Source organism: Calonectris borealis, chromosome 1 (assembly GCF_964195595.1).
Source record: "Calonectris borealis chromosome 1, bCalBor7.hap1.2, whole genome shotgun sequence".
Classification (NCBI taxonomy): Eukaryota; Metazoa; Chordata; class Aves; order Procellariiformes; family Procellariidae; genus Calonectris; species Calonectris borealis.
The window spans coordinates 188,751,307-188,767,866 of NC_134312.1; the positions used below are offsets into that span (position 1 = coordinate 188,751,307).

The window sequence follows — 16,560 nt, forward strand, 5'->3', positions numbered from 1 at the left end:
GCTGTCCAACTGTGTTCTTGTACTGGTACTGGCAAGACATATTTGGTGTAGTTCAAAACTGGCTCCATCAATGCCTGTTGTGGTGCTTCTGATCTACAACTGTATGAGCCCAAGGTATTGATTTATTACAACTTTGTAATTAATTGGCATCACTCCTTAGAATGCAAAAGTCTTAACTTTTTTTGAGGTTTTTAATATGCTTTGAATTTAAACTTTGCTTGTTTTTGCACTCTATAATTTAATACATTTAAATTGTGTTGAGTAACAAATGTTGAGCTGAACCAGAAATCATTCTTCTATCTTTTTTTGTTTTTGTTATTAGTGGCATTCCATCAGGGATCTTCTCACTTGATTGTCAATGATAAGTCAAGAGAAACAGGAAACCAGTTTGATGAATCGGATACTCTTACTACTGAATTTATGAGTTACATTAAGGCAAGTTTGTGACAATTTTAAATGGGGGGGAAATATCTTCACTACTCTCATAAGTATAGAGCAAGCAGGAATAACAAACTGCAGACATTTTAATGAATAGGAGACTGCAATGGATATTCATTGTCATAAAAAATACAGAAGGCAAAAATAAGCAGGTTTAAAGTGATTATAATTAATCTAGGAGGTCAATTTATCCATAACTCTTTTTCTAGTATATGTGAGAGTTATTCTTAACTATGTTTAAGGCTTTAAGAAAAAGTGGCAGATATGTTCTGTACTATTTGCTTTATATTTTGAATTGAGCAATTTCTGCATTTATTACATTAGTAAAATGCAAGAAGACTTTCAGAGTTAGCTGTGGTGGCTAAAGTTATGAAATAATGTTACGGTATTAAAATACATTTTCTTAAATGTTTTTAAATTATAGTAGAAATTGAGAGATCTTTAAAGACAAATTATATAAAATCTAAAATAACATCTATTATTCTAGGAACCTACCTTTTACAAGATTTGGCAACTTCCTTTCTTGATGGATTTTGGGAGTATACACTGACTCTGTTATGAACTTTGTAGATGCTATAGGTGATAGGAATTATTTGTATACTTCATATATATACTTTGTATTTCCTTTCCTTGTTCTTCTCACTTCATCATCTTGCTTTTCAGTAGTGTACCATTTGAAGACTATTCCCTTGGGAATGTCTTCTATCATAATAAGATAATATTATATGAAATAATGTGTTGCAGACTGGTTCAGTAAAATATAGGTTACTGTATGGAACTTCAGTATAAGAATATTGCCAGAATGAGCAGTTTAATTTCTTTTGATTTTGATATCTTCTTAACATTCTTAACATTATGGCAGTTGAGATCAGCAGTTGGTGACTTGAACAGGTAGTACATCCATTTTATTCCAAGGATTTTGAACTCAGGGCATTTTTCTTGTCCAGATTTCTGAGTCTGTGTTCTTTGGTTTATATTTAGTCATGTACTAGAATGCCTTTTGGGACAGTGGGGCGTCTTCTAAAATTGAAATTCTGGTTAACCAAACCATACATAAAATCAGTACAACTTGCAGTGCAAAAGAGGAGCTTAGGCTTGGAGGATTTTGTAATTTTTCAAATGTTAGTCCTAATTTACATGGCTTTATTTATCTTATCTATATAATTATGCCCAGAGACTGAGGATCACCTTCTAGAATAAGTGCTGCATTTTTGTCATCTTACGATATATGCCCTTCTCACGGGGAAAAATCACATACTTCATTCCTGTAAGGAGAAGAAAAGGAAAAAAGAATGGCTTTATTCATTCTGTTGGGGAATGGGCCATCTTTGGGAATTTTAGAGAAGCTGGCACGTTCTTCAGTGACACAGCTGGCACAGTTGGATAGCAGTTATTGGTACAGAGTGATTGCGACTGATGTGCCAAACACGACACAAAAGCGGATAAGCCTCTCTGTTTTCTCCTGTTCATTCTCTACTAGTACAAATGCATATCCATTCAGAGAGCTTCTGTCTTTACTGGCAGTTGAACTACTTCAGTGTTCCTGCCTATCTCACATGAAAGAGAAAAGAAAATTGCAAAGCACCAAATGGAAGCATAAAAGAGAGAATCACATTTTCTAATAAGTAGCACTTAATAGTTGTAGGTAGGACAGTGCTACATTTATGCCTACACTGAACCCAAAATAACTGGCTGACTGATACGAATTGTTGCACGCAGGTTTTTTTCTGATTTGTTTTAAAAAAAAAATTATTCATGGCGGTTAAAATTGTCAAGTAGGATTCCTGTTAATAATTATGGATGAAGTACATAATTGCTACTATTTGCATATTTGGAATTTCCTTGCTCTGTAAACAAATCTGTCTGCAGGAACGGAGCAAGTAAGAGGAGAGTTAGGGTCGTGCTTAATTGAAGCGTTGTTTGCATACACCAGAAAGGCACAAATGAAATCTGGGACATAGGATAAAGAATTCTCATGCTGCTTGACTTTCTTTTTACAGTTAAAGGAGGGTAAGGGCTGTTGACCTCAATAAAAGCTGAACAGTGAATAGAAGATCTTGTAATCAGTATCTTAAAAGGGGGTAGGTTGAGGAGTGGAGCAGAAGTGTTGGATTGCTTCAGCTAGCCATCCTAAACTGTTACATAAATTAGGTCAGTGCTGAGTCTGAAAGCAAAATTTATCTGCCTACTTAATTGCAAAGTTCAGTTCTCAATATCACTTTGTCTGCTTACAGAGCAGAGCAGCAGAGTGTGATGAATTATTGAGAATAGAAGAGGATACACAATGGCAAACAGACGAAATGTAAGTATTTTTTATTTATCTATAAGTAATTAGCTGTGTCATTTAATTAGATTGACCAGAACTGGCAGTTCCTTATCAGTTAATAATTTTGTAGACGTGGAGGCATGACAGAAGCACAGCCTTGCACTTTGTGGGTGCTCAATGTTTTACACATCATTGCCAAATAGAGTGGCTGTTATATTACAACTAATTAATTTTTATGCACCAATAATGCTGTAATATTTTTTACCTATGTAGAATGCAAGCTTTTTAACTGGGTATTTTGATATTTAGTCTGTTAATGACAGTGGTAAAAAAGGATTTTATCAAAACTTATAAATTTAATGTTCATTTTAAAAAAATGTAATTTAATTGGAAAAAATCCCTCAGCCTTCTTTCTTCTTATGTCATAATTTTAACCCTGAAGCAATCATTAATTCATAGACATTAATTCAAGAGCAGAGCAAGTGAACATCAGTTGCTGAGGAGAGTGCATAAGAAAAGGGGATTTAGCATGACAGTTTACTGTGAAGCTGTCACTAAGCAGAGCAGTGGAGTCCTATATGATTTAAAAACAAAAATTGAAGGAAGGGAAGAATGAAAGAGCCTTATTGGCAGAACTAACAGGTGATTGTGTTTCTAAACCCCAAAAAGAATTACAAACGTTGAAAAGCAAAAGAAAGCATGCTGGTCCATTAAAAGAATTGTTGTATTTAGTACTTACGTTAAAACAATATATGTGATGAGTGGAGTTAATAAGAATCAAATATTGGTAAATAAATTTTGAATTTTAGAAGTCAGTCTGTTTTATTGAAATGCTAAAAGTTTTAGTTCATCACATTTGTTTATGTATGTATATATTGGGTTGGGGGGCTTTGTTAAGGACAAAGTGCTGGAGAATTTTTTCAGAAGAAACTCTTTCCATAAATCCGGCACATACTATTGCGCACAGAGGCTGGGTTTTTTCCCCTCTATAGTATTTGCATGCCAGTTGGAAGATACAGCTCACAAATTGAAATTCAGACTACCCTTGATAATTGCTGTTGTACCTCTTTTTTGAATGTTTTTGTTTTCTGTTATAGAATAAATTTATCAGAAGAACAAACTATTGATATAGCAATGATAGAACAGCTAAGAGAAGCAGTAGATTTATTACAAGATCCCAACAGGTATGCTTACAATAGCTGGTGTCTTAACGTCATGTATTTAAAATTTTTTGTAAATGACTTTGGAATTCTTAACTGATAATTGAAAGTTCTCTGGAGTTATGAGGTGCTTTGTTAGCATACTGATGTTTTTCAGAAGGCACTTAGATAGTTAAGAAGGAAACTTGCATTCTCTCTCTGAGTATCTAGACAAGATTCCCAGTAAATTAAGAAGGATTTCAGGTTTAAAAGAAACCTGAATTTAGAGGTGGAGACACCTCTTAACCATTCATCTCATGTACAGTACTGTGATTTTTCTGAAGTTTTGTCTAGGATAGTCACATTTCTTCTAAAGACTATAAACTATCCTTTACTTAATAATGCTTGGTGAATTTTGTGGGGATTGAAGAATGTCTTCTGGCTCAGCTTCATCCCACCTCAATGGAGCACATAAAGGAGACCGGAATTAGTGGGGGAGTTTCTGTAGTCTCCCTCTGAGATCAAAAGGAGAAAGAGGAAGAGGCAGCTAGGTAAAGTTACTTTAATTTCCCCTGACTACAGAAGGCAAGGTTTTATAATTTAGGTGCCTGTTCTAAGTGGCTAAATTCAGGTGGAATGACTCTGGATCTGTGAATAAACAGAGGAATAAGTATTTAAAAGAAAATAAACGCTTGCCCTACTGAAAAGGACTGAGAAGAGTGGTGTAGGAGTTCTGTCCAGATGCTTGCTATTGCTTTTCTTTGTAGCCACTTTCAGAAATTGATTAAGTTAATTTCAAAACTAGGTAACTCATTTTTCTTCATTACTTCTATGAGGTAGCTGGTCTAGAGCTTAATTTTTCTGAAGACTGGAAACCTCCTTGTCACTTCCAGCCTAAAGTATCCTTGTTTCTCCTTCCTCCCTTGGCCAGTTCTTGCTACTACACTCTTCTTTAGTTTAAATGCCCATTTTGATATTGCTTTTTCATCTAGGAGACTTTTGTACGTTTTAGGACAGAAATTCACTCCTGTTAGTATTTCTAGAGAGACAATTATCTGGCTTTATTTTGAATCGTATAAAGAATACTTGAATTCTTGAATCATATACTAAATACTTAAATCACAAGTATTTTTGCTCAATAAAAAGCCATACAAATTAGGAAAGCTTTTTAGTTCCTGTGGTTTCTGTAAGATAGTATACCATTGCTTCTGCACCTCATATGAGGCTTATTACTTTGTGGAAGAAATGTTGCAATTAAAAAAGGAAAAAGTCTGGTTTGGAAAAAAGTGACATTAAAAAAATTTCAGTTGTTAGCCTTATAAATTTTGTCTTTTTGTTTTTTGTCAAATATTGCCCCAATATTTCCTACATATTTAGTTTTTCTTAGTAAGTTAGAAAGGGCAATAAAATACAGAAAATTAATCTGTTTCTCCATGCATATTCAGATGTGCTTTCATTAGTCACAGTATAGTAAACTTGAAGTGTGGCTTTTAAAAATGGCTAATCACGTCATGCATGTCTCTATTTTCTACTATTTTTTTACATAGTGTTGGGATATTTTTTTTGTGGCTGCACTTTGTTTTTCTAACCTTAAAATATGAGTATTTATTTTTAATTTACCGAGCGCTATATAAGCTTTTCAATGTCTCTTGTGTGTTAACATACAGACTTACCCAGCAAGATACACCTGGGTGCCTAATACTTGCCAAATGATGATGTAGACTTTCAATCCTCTGGGCCATGGGTTCCTCATAGTTGTTTTTATTATTACTGGATTACATGGCAGTTTGTTATACACTTGCATTATATAAAGCAGTGTGACAAAATTTTGTTTTTCATACTGAATAGTTTTTGTGTCTTTATCCAGATCCACAAAGGAATTTAAATGCTTCTGTTGTTCCTTAGTTTAAGACGCACAAAAGCCTTCATTGCTTTTAACTCAAACCTAGGGCATGTCAAAAATTATAACTTTCCCTTAAGAGGTTTCCTTTGTGCATCAGTATAACTCTAATCATCTAGTCAGCATAACCTAGTTGAAATAACTAACTCAAGCCAGAATTGCCCTTTTCTCACACTGAAGGCCGTTGAGGAGTTAGAAAGAGAAACTGTAGGGGCTGAAACAGTAGGTGATGCTGACACGCCTAACAAGCACTGACTAAAGTTCAGTGTAGAGCATATCAATTGGAGCTATTTTTGCTAACGGATATGACTATTACACTTGCAAAATGCTTGTCCAGTTACTGTTGTCCTAGTGTTCTGCAGAATTTCAAATCTGCATATGCTATGTGTACATAAGCAGCATTTCAGTTCTGGAAAGGAAAAAGATTTCAGACTCAACCTTTTTCGGTATTTTCAGATGCTTGTTTCAGATTCCTATATTCCCTTTCCTATATTCACTGTTTTCTTTCAGCTCATTGTCTGTTGTGAATTTATTGTTGTGCTGCTTTATTTTCATCCACTGTAAATTAAATTTGAATATCTAACCAGGGCTATTTGAACACAGGGTGCTGGAAGTTGGATATAGAAATCTACAGTCTTCTAGATAATGGCATGGTTGTTGGTAGTAAACAGGTCCTTTTGTTTTGATACAAGCCATTGCTCAGGGTGACATTTTGCAGAGGAAAGCATTAACGTTGCTTTGACTGAACTGGTGATAGTGAAGCATCAGGAGGCATTTCAAAAAGTTGTTAAGAGATAACACTGAGCAGGTTAAAACCATGACTATAAAAGTATTTCATATATCCATTTGTTTGAAATTAAATACTGATCAGAATGGTTACCAAAGCTATACCCCAGTGCAATGTTTTTATTTCAAACCTTGCAGATTAAGCATGGATATTTCAGAGAGCAGTGATGTGAATCTGTATCCCATGGAACCAGCAACAGCTTTAGAATTTCAGGAGTCTACAGTAAAGTGTGTTTATCTACCTTTTTTAGAAAAAAATAATGCATTTGTTAGATTCATCATACTCAAGTTTCTACACAATGAATTACATGTTTGCATTTGTTTATCTTTATACATAGCAGTCAAATGCAGATGGAGATGTCTTCTCTTGGTCAGGTACGTTAATGAATGTATTATTACAAAATATTTTGGGTTGGGGGGCAAGAAAGGAAATGAGCCAACAATTTCATCAATTATTAATCTACCAAGTAGACTAACTTGGTAGACACAACTAATTCTTCTTTAACATTTTTATGGAATTGGTTTTATTTTTTTATATGTGTATATATAAAATTTTACTGGGTTTATCAGTTACTTTTTCATCTTAGTTTTTTTCCCCTGTGTGCAGCTTTCATGTATGTCGGTTCATAGCTCAGCTATGCATACTTGTCTACCATCCCACTCCCCTATCTCCCTGTTCTGGTGTAGGAAAACAGTACATTCTTTAAGGATAACAGAAAAATATTTTGTAAACTGAAAATTATTGTTTTCCCAGAGCACTGTCACTATAGTTACAGAGAGTATATACAGTATGATTTGGAGTTTTACAGTGTGATATATGCTGCTTATTATTTGATCTGTATCCTGACTGGTGAACTGGTGTTCTTTATGACGTCCTTTGTTTAGATTTACATTATCTACCTGTTAGCACTGGAACTGCAAGTATATAGTATCTGCTTACTGCTTTGTTTGCTTTTCATCATAGTATTTGTAGGAAATATTTCTGAGGTAATGTTATGCAAAAAAAATATAGTTCTAGTTCCAGTGATACACAGTCTAAAGAGTTATTTATCTTACAGAGAGAAAATGCTGAAGAGGAACTAGAATTTCAGAGGAGGAGGGAGTTGATTATGGAGAAAGCAAAGCCTGAAATGAGAACTCGTGAACAGGGTGAAAAATGGTCATTGAGTCAGGTATGGAGGTGTCTAGACACAATAAGTGCGGAAACATTTGGAATGGATCATTGCATTCTGTCAATTTGTGTGTGGAGATAATAGTGGGTTTAGGCCCGTTGGGTTTTGGTTTTTGCCTTAGCATGAATCTCAAGGTTGGGCTGTAACTGGGGAGTTGATTAAGACCTATCTCTCAGGAAAAAAAATGATATAATGAAATTAATAAGTCTTTTCTTCCAATAAACACTATAGTAGTTGCAGTGATTGCATTCCCATGGAAAAACTAAGTCAGCTCAAAGTTAGATCTTCAATAAAATGAAACACCTGATTCCTCTTCCCCCTCACCCCAAATACTCTTGTAGTTATATAAGGTGCTAAGTTTTTGTTAACGGCAGTATTTTTAATGTGTTTAATATTACAAACAGACTGTATATAGGTTAAGATGACAGTTTTAAGGTTTCAAAAATATTTTAAGTTTTGTGTACATTGCAATGATCCAGAAATGAAGAACTGTGAAAAAATCTAATTTAAATCTTTGGTGCCTATGTTATTACTTCAGAACTTGTTTGTATAGGGATTCTTGTGATTGCTCTTGCAAGAAGATTCTGAGAAAAAAAATTACATAATGTTCTGCCTATATTGGTAATACCTTAATATGGTCTATCTTATCCAGACATAGGTTGAATCTGGTTTATCTTGATGCTTTTCAAATATTCTTATGTATAATCATCATTACTGTCAAATATTCCTATGACATCCTTGTGACTTTGTTAGTCTTAATTTTGTCTTTGTTTTTTCTTTAAAGTATCAAATTCAAAAAAATTGAGTTGATTCATCTCTTTTGTTATATTGTTGTACGTTGGGGTTACCACACTTTATTTGGAACAGTTCTCACTACATTGCTGAGATTAACAGATAAGGCTAATTCACTGTCAAAATGTGTGTGGTCTCTGTATTTTGATGAACTGTTTAACAAGGACACTGCTGATTCACTTCTAAGAACCTTTTCAAAAGAAGAAATAAATCTTCCTAAACACTTGTAGAGGACCTGGTCTGGACTGTGTAATGCAGGTGAAAGCACTAGGCACATTCCATGAAATGGAAACACATCTTGCAAGAGCAGGTTTTTAATCATGCTACGTTCTGTGTAGTATAGTAAGCACTGGTGTTACTACTTGTGTTACTAAATTAATTCAATTTAGCATAAAGTCAAAATTCTGACTAGTGACCTGCACGCTGTGAGAGAGATTAGACCTGCAACGTAGGCATAACTAGCAGGTCTGTCACAAGAACATAGCCCCTGAGCACAGGAGCGCTCAAGCGTGCGAGTCCGCAGGTAGAGCTGGCTGGGATCAGATGAGTAAGATTTCTTTCTGTTTATTCTAGGTAATACAGTGGTTGAGGTAATAATATGAAAGATGTCTAAAGATGAAGAATTTTTTTTTTAAGCTTGAAAAGTAGCCAAGAAAGGTCATGAAGCAAAGTGGGTGTGTAATCTTCCTTCCCATCTTGCTAACTTTCAGAAAGCTCTGTGACTGTTGGGACCAAGTCTTCCAAGTGCCATCTTTTTTTCTTTTTTGTTTCCATTTTTTATTGATTAAAAAAAATTGGCCCTAAGGGAATGATTTTGAATTGAATTACAATTTGTTTTTACTGATGCCAGCTCTGTTTCTGCTGACTGAGTTATGATTGATGCAGAATTAATGATTGTATTTCATATTTAATAACGTGATTTACATGTTTCCAATTTAACTATAACAGAAGTGGTAGCAAAAGGTATGTTATATTGCAATTATAAAATGAATTACTTATGGAATCCTTCTCTCTTCAAATCTATATTAAAAATCAATATTTGCGTATTAAACTCTTGGTGACAGTTTAATTACAAGATCTGTGAAACAAAATTGGGTACTGCATTTGAAGCAACAAACATTAAAATCTTATAAATGCAGTTATAATCACTTAGGATTGAAACTAAAAAATGAATGACAAATCTGTGCGAATAATTTCCATGAGGTTTTTTTAAATGTTCATCTAGCAATAAAGGTATTTATTATTCATGAAAATTAATTGTTTCAGTGAAAAGAAGAATTAAGTATTAGTGTGTATCTGAGTATCATGAGTAAAATATCCTGTTGTGGTGTATCACTAATATAGTTACTGAAATGGTCTTCCCCCCCTCCTCTTTCCAAACACGCAGAATGATCTAATTGTTTGGAATACAAGTGGGCAAGCCTCTCACAATGAGGTAAGCTGCTAGTGCCATTTGTTTGTCTCTTATATGTTTTATATGAATGGTTGATATACTAAATGAAACACGTAATTGAATATCACAGAAAATATGACTGAGCTCATCAGTAATGGCTATGTGGTTTATTTGGCTTGTGGTTTATTCTTGTTGTCTTAAGGATTTACTAGGGTATAGAAATATACTTTCTAATAAGCTTGTTTCTGAGCAATGTAGTTTAGTATAAAACATTTAATTTTTTAACATTTTGTTCATTCTGCCACATTTTCTTTTTTGATTTTTCCTTGTTCCACAAGAGTTTCTATTGATTTCAGTGCAATTTCATTTTGCACAGTTGTGTCACGTCCTTGATTAGTTTTCAGAGAGGAGTCTGATTTTATTGATGCTATCATTTTCACAGTGCGAATCTCAGCAGAAGGTCAAAAAGTGAAACTGTAGGGAGCTCCTTATGGAGATTTTTTCCCTTCATATTTTCTGTGCAGAAACAGGGCTTCTTCCTCTACGTGGCACTGCGTGTGAGCATCTTGCAAATTCATGAGCACCCAGCCACCTTTCACCAGTCTTGGTGATGGGACTCTTATAGTTCCTGGCTCCCTGAGGAATCACTTTTTAAATAGGATTCCCATTACGGAGTTTGGTTATAGACTCTTTCTATGTTACCATTGATGATATGATGATTATACCTCACTTTCTCCTATATGCTGCTACTCCATTCTTCCTGCTGCAACTGCTAGCCTAGTTCAGGGTCAAGGGCGATCCTGCTCTGAGGTGTATGCTTAACTTCCTCTTTTCTGCTTTTTAAGCAGAAATTCAGTGTTGCATGGAAAATACCATGCAGAATGGTAATTAATTCTGTGAAAGAAACAAACGTATCTAAGGAAAAAAACATGTCTTTGCTTTGTTTTTCTAAATGTGCTATGCCACAAAAATATATGTTTGATGGAACCAAGTAATTGTATGGGAGAAAACTGAGAAATAATTGAGCTTATTTATAGCTAGAGGGAATACCTTGCAGTCTTTGGTCAGAAACTCATCTTTTCCAGCAAAGGAATAGGACAGAATAAAAAAGGGAGATGATCATAGGTTTGAGGCTATATTGTGATCAGGTTATGGTGGAATAGTTGTAGCGTGCAGTATTGTTAACTTTTGCATTTTATAGAGCACAACAGTCAGCTGTGCTGAGATATTCTGGATGTTACTCTGACTTAGATTTATGTTCTTGAATTACACAGAGCAAGGATAAAAGTCCGACAATGTCTCCTACTACAAACACCGCAATCCCTTTTGGCCTGAAGCCGCGATCAGGTAATGTGGGAAAGAAAATTAACCAATTTGTGTGTACTTCTTTTTTTTACATCTGTGTTATTAGTAGATGGCTGTATTTTTTTCTCCCTTAAGAAGGCAGTGATGAAACATTTTCTGTACAACAGTTAGAAGAAGGTTAGAACATTTTAAGATAGGTTTGAATCAAGATTGATTTTGTAACAAGTAAGTATTTGGCACATTATATATGGATCAATTTTCATCCCTTACTAATAAATTATGTGTTTTATAAAATTATATGTATGTAAGTTTAAAAAATGTGTGTATGTATATAAATACACATATTTTATATATGTATACATATATATCATCTGTGCTGACATACTAATTGAAATATGATTTTTTGCTTAATTGGTATGTAGTGATACAGTTTAGATTTTGTTGAATAATATATGTGAATAATTAGGCTTGTTTGGAAAACACATGCATTGCTCTGAAAATTGCTTATTGCAATGAGTCTTTCAGTAGTTATGCTTGTATAAGGATCAAGCATTATAGGAAGATTAGATGTTTACTTCAGCCAACAGCTGAGTTTAATGAATTTGCAATGCACTAAATCTGCATAACCATCAATCTTTTAACAAGCAGCACTTTATTTATTAAAAAAAAAAAAACCACAAAAAACTCCCCAAAAAAACTATTGATGTATTTGAGGGCTTGGATAACAGCTTCCTTTAAAAACAGGATTAGCTACAGGATTAAACTCAGTTTTTATCTTCTCCGTGCTGAAGTAGTCAATATTGTTAAGTCATCTTACATCACCTCTAAATAACTGTAGGTTTTTCAGTATGTTTCAGCGTCCTAAGACTAATTCTGGCTTCTCGCATTCACCACAAATGCTTTTAATGAAATGCTGGTAAACCACTACAAGCTTGTAGTTTCCATAACAAAATATCTTGGCAGTAATGGCAGCAGTTTCACATTTGAATTTGTTTAAGAAATTGTACCCATAGATTTGTTTTTTGGTTGTTTTTTTTTTTTTTTAGAAGTTTTAAAAAGCAAAGAAAATAGTATTGAACCAACCTTGTTTCATGAAGAGGATATTTTAGTTATAATATGCAGTTTGACAGATCTGTTCAGTTGCATTGCTTCGTTTGTTGGACTGTTAAACTCTGGCTCTATTCTTGTATGTTCCTGAGCTTTAGAGATGTTGTTATTCCTCTATATATTTAAAGTATGGGTTAAATGATGAGCAAATGGGTCCTTTGAGGATTTGGAAAAAGTAAAACATTGAGTAATATTGCATAGTCCAGTGGCAACATTGCGATAACACCATTAGGAGAAAGACATGTGAAGGCAAATGGGCCCATTCATGGGATGTAGCCCGTGTTCTGCTGAGCTGCCAGTGAAATTTGCTGCTGGGGACTGGAAGCAGCGTTGTGGGAGAGAATGCAAGACCGTGACTTCTTGTTCAAGTGTTAGGTTAACGTGCGCTTGGTATATCAGTGCGCCAAGATGTCCTATACTTAATGACTGTAATAGGCCAGGGAAAAACAGCCTAGTGAATCTTTTTTTAGAGGATTTCTAGGAAGACTGGATTGCAATGGTTGCAGTCCTTTGCAACAAATCCTCCAAGTCGCATGATGGAAGACTAGACCTGCACAACTCCTACAGTTCTTCCCCTGACTATATTGCAGCTGTGTATAGTCTCATTGAATACCAAAGTCAGTTGGTTACAGTCTGTTGATTTTCTGCATTGTACCAATTCAATTCATATATTTGAATCGCTTTGAGTATGCCAATACTGTAGTGTCTTTTGGTCATAGCTATGGGTTGCAGAAAACTTGATAATCTGAATTTATTTTCCTCTCCATATCATACACTACCGAGTCACCAAGATAGAACTGTTACTGCACAATCTTTCACCTCATCACATCCCGTTTCAGTCATGTTACCTTAAATTTATACCATGGTAAGACAGGGGAATTTGGCAATAGTAAAATTTTAGGTCCAACTTCAGAGAAAAAAACAGTATATTAGCTATGTAGCACAATGTGACAAAATGAAACCTTGCAAAGGAGTAGTGAAGCTGCGTATTGTTTCCTCGCCTGCTCCCACCCTAGAATTACTCTAAAAGTAGTATTAAAATTTGTTTTGCTAACACATAATAATAATTTACAGATAGAAGTAGTACATGACTGAAAGTACTGGCATGTTTGTGAATCCTGCATGTTTTTCCCATTAAAGCTGGTTAGCTTGCCATGTCTCTAGTTTCTTTACTGTATTTCCTTTAAAACTTTGTGCAAGTTTTGTGCGAGTTTGAATCATCCTATCACTGTCTGAATTTGTACTTGTTAGTTATATACTGCTTTATTGCCCTAGAGCTGAACTAGTCTAGAGGTGCAGCAATTCTGTGATCCAGGAAAGTTTTTCAGCTCAGTCTGTAGTTTATTTTAATAGTTTTTTTTTTTTTTAAGTTCTTCATGGCCTTCTGGGAAACCTTAAAACTCATTGGAAATGAGTTTTAGCTATTTAACTTCATTAGAGCTTACATTTTAATTACTTGCTGCTTTTAAATCGGAGTGCAAGATTAAAAGAACATTGAAGTGTTCTAATTAAAATGTGTACATCATGCTCTGTGGAAAAAATAGTGGCAAATTTTCAATGAAAATATATGCAACCATACCTTTCTGAAACTTGAGAGTTTATTTTCACTGTGTTTATTTTCATCTATTTTAAATGAATGTTGCTTTCTATTTTACTCCCTTCCCCCCACCCCCCCCACCCCCCCCCAGTTTCGTAATGATTTATGTCTCTTGGAAAGGTAAAAGTAAACTGTTCTAGACTTCTGGTAAGGATTCCAGTTTTTTGAAGTACACACAAAAATGGAAGTGCTTCCAGAGGATAAACCACAGTGGCTTAAAATTCTGCGTTACTACATACTGTGTTAGTACGTACTGATACGTGTTCAGGACTGAAGGTCCTTTTATTCTTTCATTTTAAAGCTAGGCAAAAGATTGGGAAAAGTCATATCTGATAGCTGACATGGTACCCAAAGAAAATGTTTTGAAAGGTAATTAATGTTTTGACTTCTTGACAGATTCTTTTGAAGGGTCAGATGTTTACATAGAAGGTAAAAAGAGGATTTTTTAATTTTTCAGAGTATTCTCTCCTGTATTTTAAATACTTTCATAGAGTATGGGCTTCTCAAATTCACATTAATTTTGAAAACCTTAAAAAATTACTATTGAAAAGAACCAATAATTACGTGTTTTCTTAGAATCATTGTTTTGCTCTTAGGCAGTGCTTTTGCCCTCTGAAAAGGAATCAGTCAAAATAGTTAATAAATTTAAACTCTTTGTGCTTGATTCATGAATTGATTAAAATGTTCAGTGGTGCTAATTGTTGAAATTGAGTGTTGCAAAGTTCTTGCCATGCTATCTTTAATATGCCAGACCTTGAAGCCTGAACATCTACTAATATATCTTGGAGTACTCAAGAATATTTTTTGCTTTTGTCCTGTGCCATTTTGAGGTCACTGTGTTTCATAGTTTTGCTGAACAAGGTGACAGCAACACAGACAAACAAACAAACAAAAGTACCTTCAGAGGCTAAAAGAAGCACTGACAAAACTCAAAATCACAAAGAAGTTTGTACTGTGAAGTGAAAAGTTAATCCCTTGCAACTGTTTACTTAGCATAATCTTATTTGTGAATTCAGTGTCTTCATTTTTGGTAACTTGTAGAGGATGTTAGTATCTGTGGACATGCTTGCCTCACTGTCTTTCAAGTTTGTTGGAACACATAATGATCATTAGAACTGGACAATATTTTTCCCTCTTTTGAGTGCTAGTTACTGTTTTTCTAATCTCTGGATATTTATTCCTTCCATTTGTTTTCTTCCCTAACTGCATTATCTGTGTACTTTGGAAAATAATGAGAAGCCTAATTGCCAGCATAATTAAAGACTGTTTATCATTTGCCATCAATCTGTATTGTGTTACCCAGTGTTGACTCTGCTCAGAGTTTAAGTTGTGCTGACTCTCAGGTTCGGCTGATCTGGTGTCCCAATAGCCAGAAGCAGTAAACTGGCTTTGGAAAAAGGCATGGCTGAAGAGAGAGCGCTCTTGAATAGTTGAGTGTGAAGAGAAGTTTAAGGTGAAGTTTTATATGACACTGTCTGAATTATCATCATGTTAATACAGATTCCAGAATTGTGGGAAGGAGAATGTCTATGTGATTAAGTTCCTTATGATTATTAATTTGGAATGGTATAAAATGGGGACTTTCTGTGCTTACTGAAACTTTACCTTGGACTTTCTTGTAATATTAGCTGCTTATTGATCTACATAGTAATTTTAAATCGATTTAGGGTTATGGTTTAGCATTTAGAGTAGAAGTAGTTTATAATCTCCAGTTTAGTCTGAGGAGCATCAATGTTGCTTGTGTGTGGGATTCGGTAGATAAAACATGGAAATATATGTAGGAAACCAAGAAATGAGTGAGTTCGTAATTTTTATGGTAGAAGTGGTAAGGAACATTGTGATCGGATACAGGAAAAGCTCATTCAGGAGTGACATCATTGTGAAGGGCAGAGAAGGAGAGATTTAAATTCTGTGTCAGAAAATAGGAAACCAGTGGGAAGCTGTGAAACGATGGATCATGTGCTGAAGATAAGCAGGGAGGAGATATTTTAAGAATATCAATGTCCGGTTCTTGAAACACTGTAGAATGGAGGTTTGAGGAAAGCTTGCGCGGAAATCCTTGCCACAATCAAGACAGGAGACAGAAGTGCAGAGTAGATGTGGTGGGGAAGGAATAAAAATGTCTGCTGAAGGATTTGAGAAACAAATAAGAGGTGTTGTCATGACTGGTTGAAGGAGAGAAAGCAGAATGGATGGAGAATAGGGACTGTATTGCTGTATAAGTTTAGGTCCATAATGAGTTGTGTTGTGGTTTAACCCGGCAGGCAGCCAAACACCACACAGCCACTTGCTCACTTTTTCCCCCTCCCCCCGTGGGATGGGGAAGAGAATCAAAAAAAAAAAAAGTAAAATTGATGGATTGAGATAAAAACAGTTTAATAGAACAGAAAAAGAAGGAATAATAATAAGAATAGAATATACGAAGTGAGTGATGCACAATGCAATTGCTCACCACCCGCTGACCGATAACCAAGTAGTGATTGCTAATTCCTGAACCACGCCTCTTATTTATATTCTGAGCATGATGTCATATGGTATGGAATACCCCGTTGGCCATTTGGGCCATCTGTCCCAGCTATACTCCCTCCCAGCCTCTTGTGCACTTGGCAAAGCATGGGAAGCTGAAAAGTCCTTGACTAGCAGGGTACTTAGCAACAACTGAAAA

General features: G+C 35.0%; 1 protein-coding gene across 9 annotated transcripts in view; it reads left to right on the forward strand.

Annotated features, from left to right (window-relative positions):
• The window catches only part of LRCH1 (leucine rich repeats and calponin homology domain containing 1), a 137,898-nt gene that overhangs the window by 87,620 nt on the left and 33,718 nt on the right, over positions 1–16,560 (forward strand). For 3 of the 9 annotated variants that reach the window (XR_012671958.1, XM_075139581.1, XM_075139583.1), the window contains exons 9-16: positions 323–435; positions 2,673–2,740; positions 3,802–3,888; positions 6,668–6,757; positions 6,868–6,904; positions 7,588–7,701; positions 9,881–9,928; positions 11,161–11,233. Coding sequence is in view for 4 of the 9 variants with exons in the window: in XM_075139581.1 (XP_074995682.1) it covers positions 323–435; positions 2,673–2,740; positions 3,802–3,888; positions 6,668–6,757; positions 6,868–6,904; positions 7,588–7,701; positions 9,881–9,928; positions 11,161–11,233 (630 nt within the window). In the remaining 5 variants the exon portion in view is untranslated. The remainder of the gene's footprint in view (positions 1–322; positions 436–2,672; positions 2,741–3,801; positions 3,889–6,667; positions 6,758–6,867; positions 6,905–7,587; positions 7,702–9,880; positions 9,929–11,160; positions 11,234–16,560) is intronic. The other 6 variants (XR_012671960.1, XM_075139582.1, XR_012671961.1 and 3 more) reach the window with 4 other exon arrangements.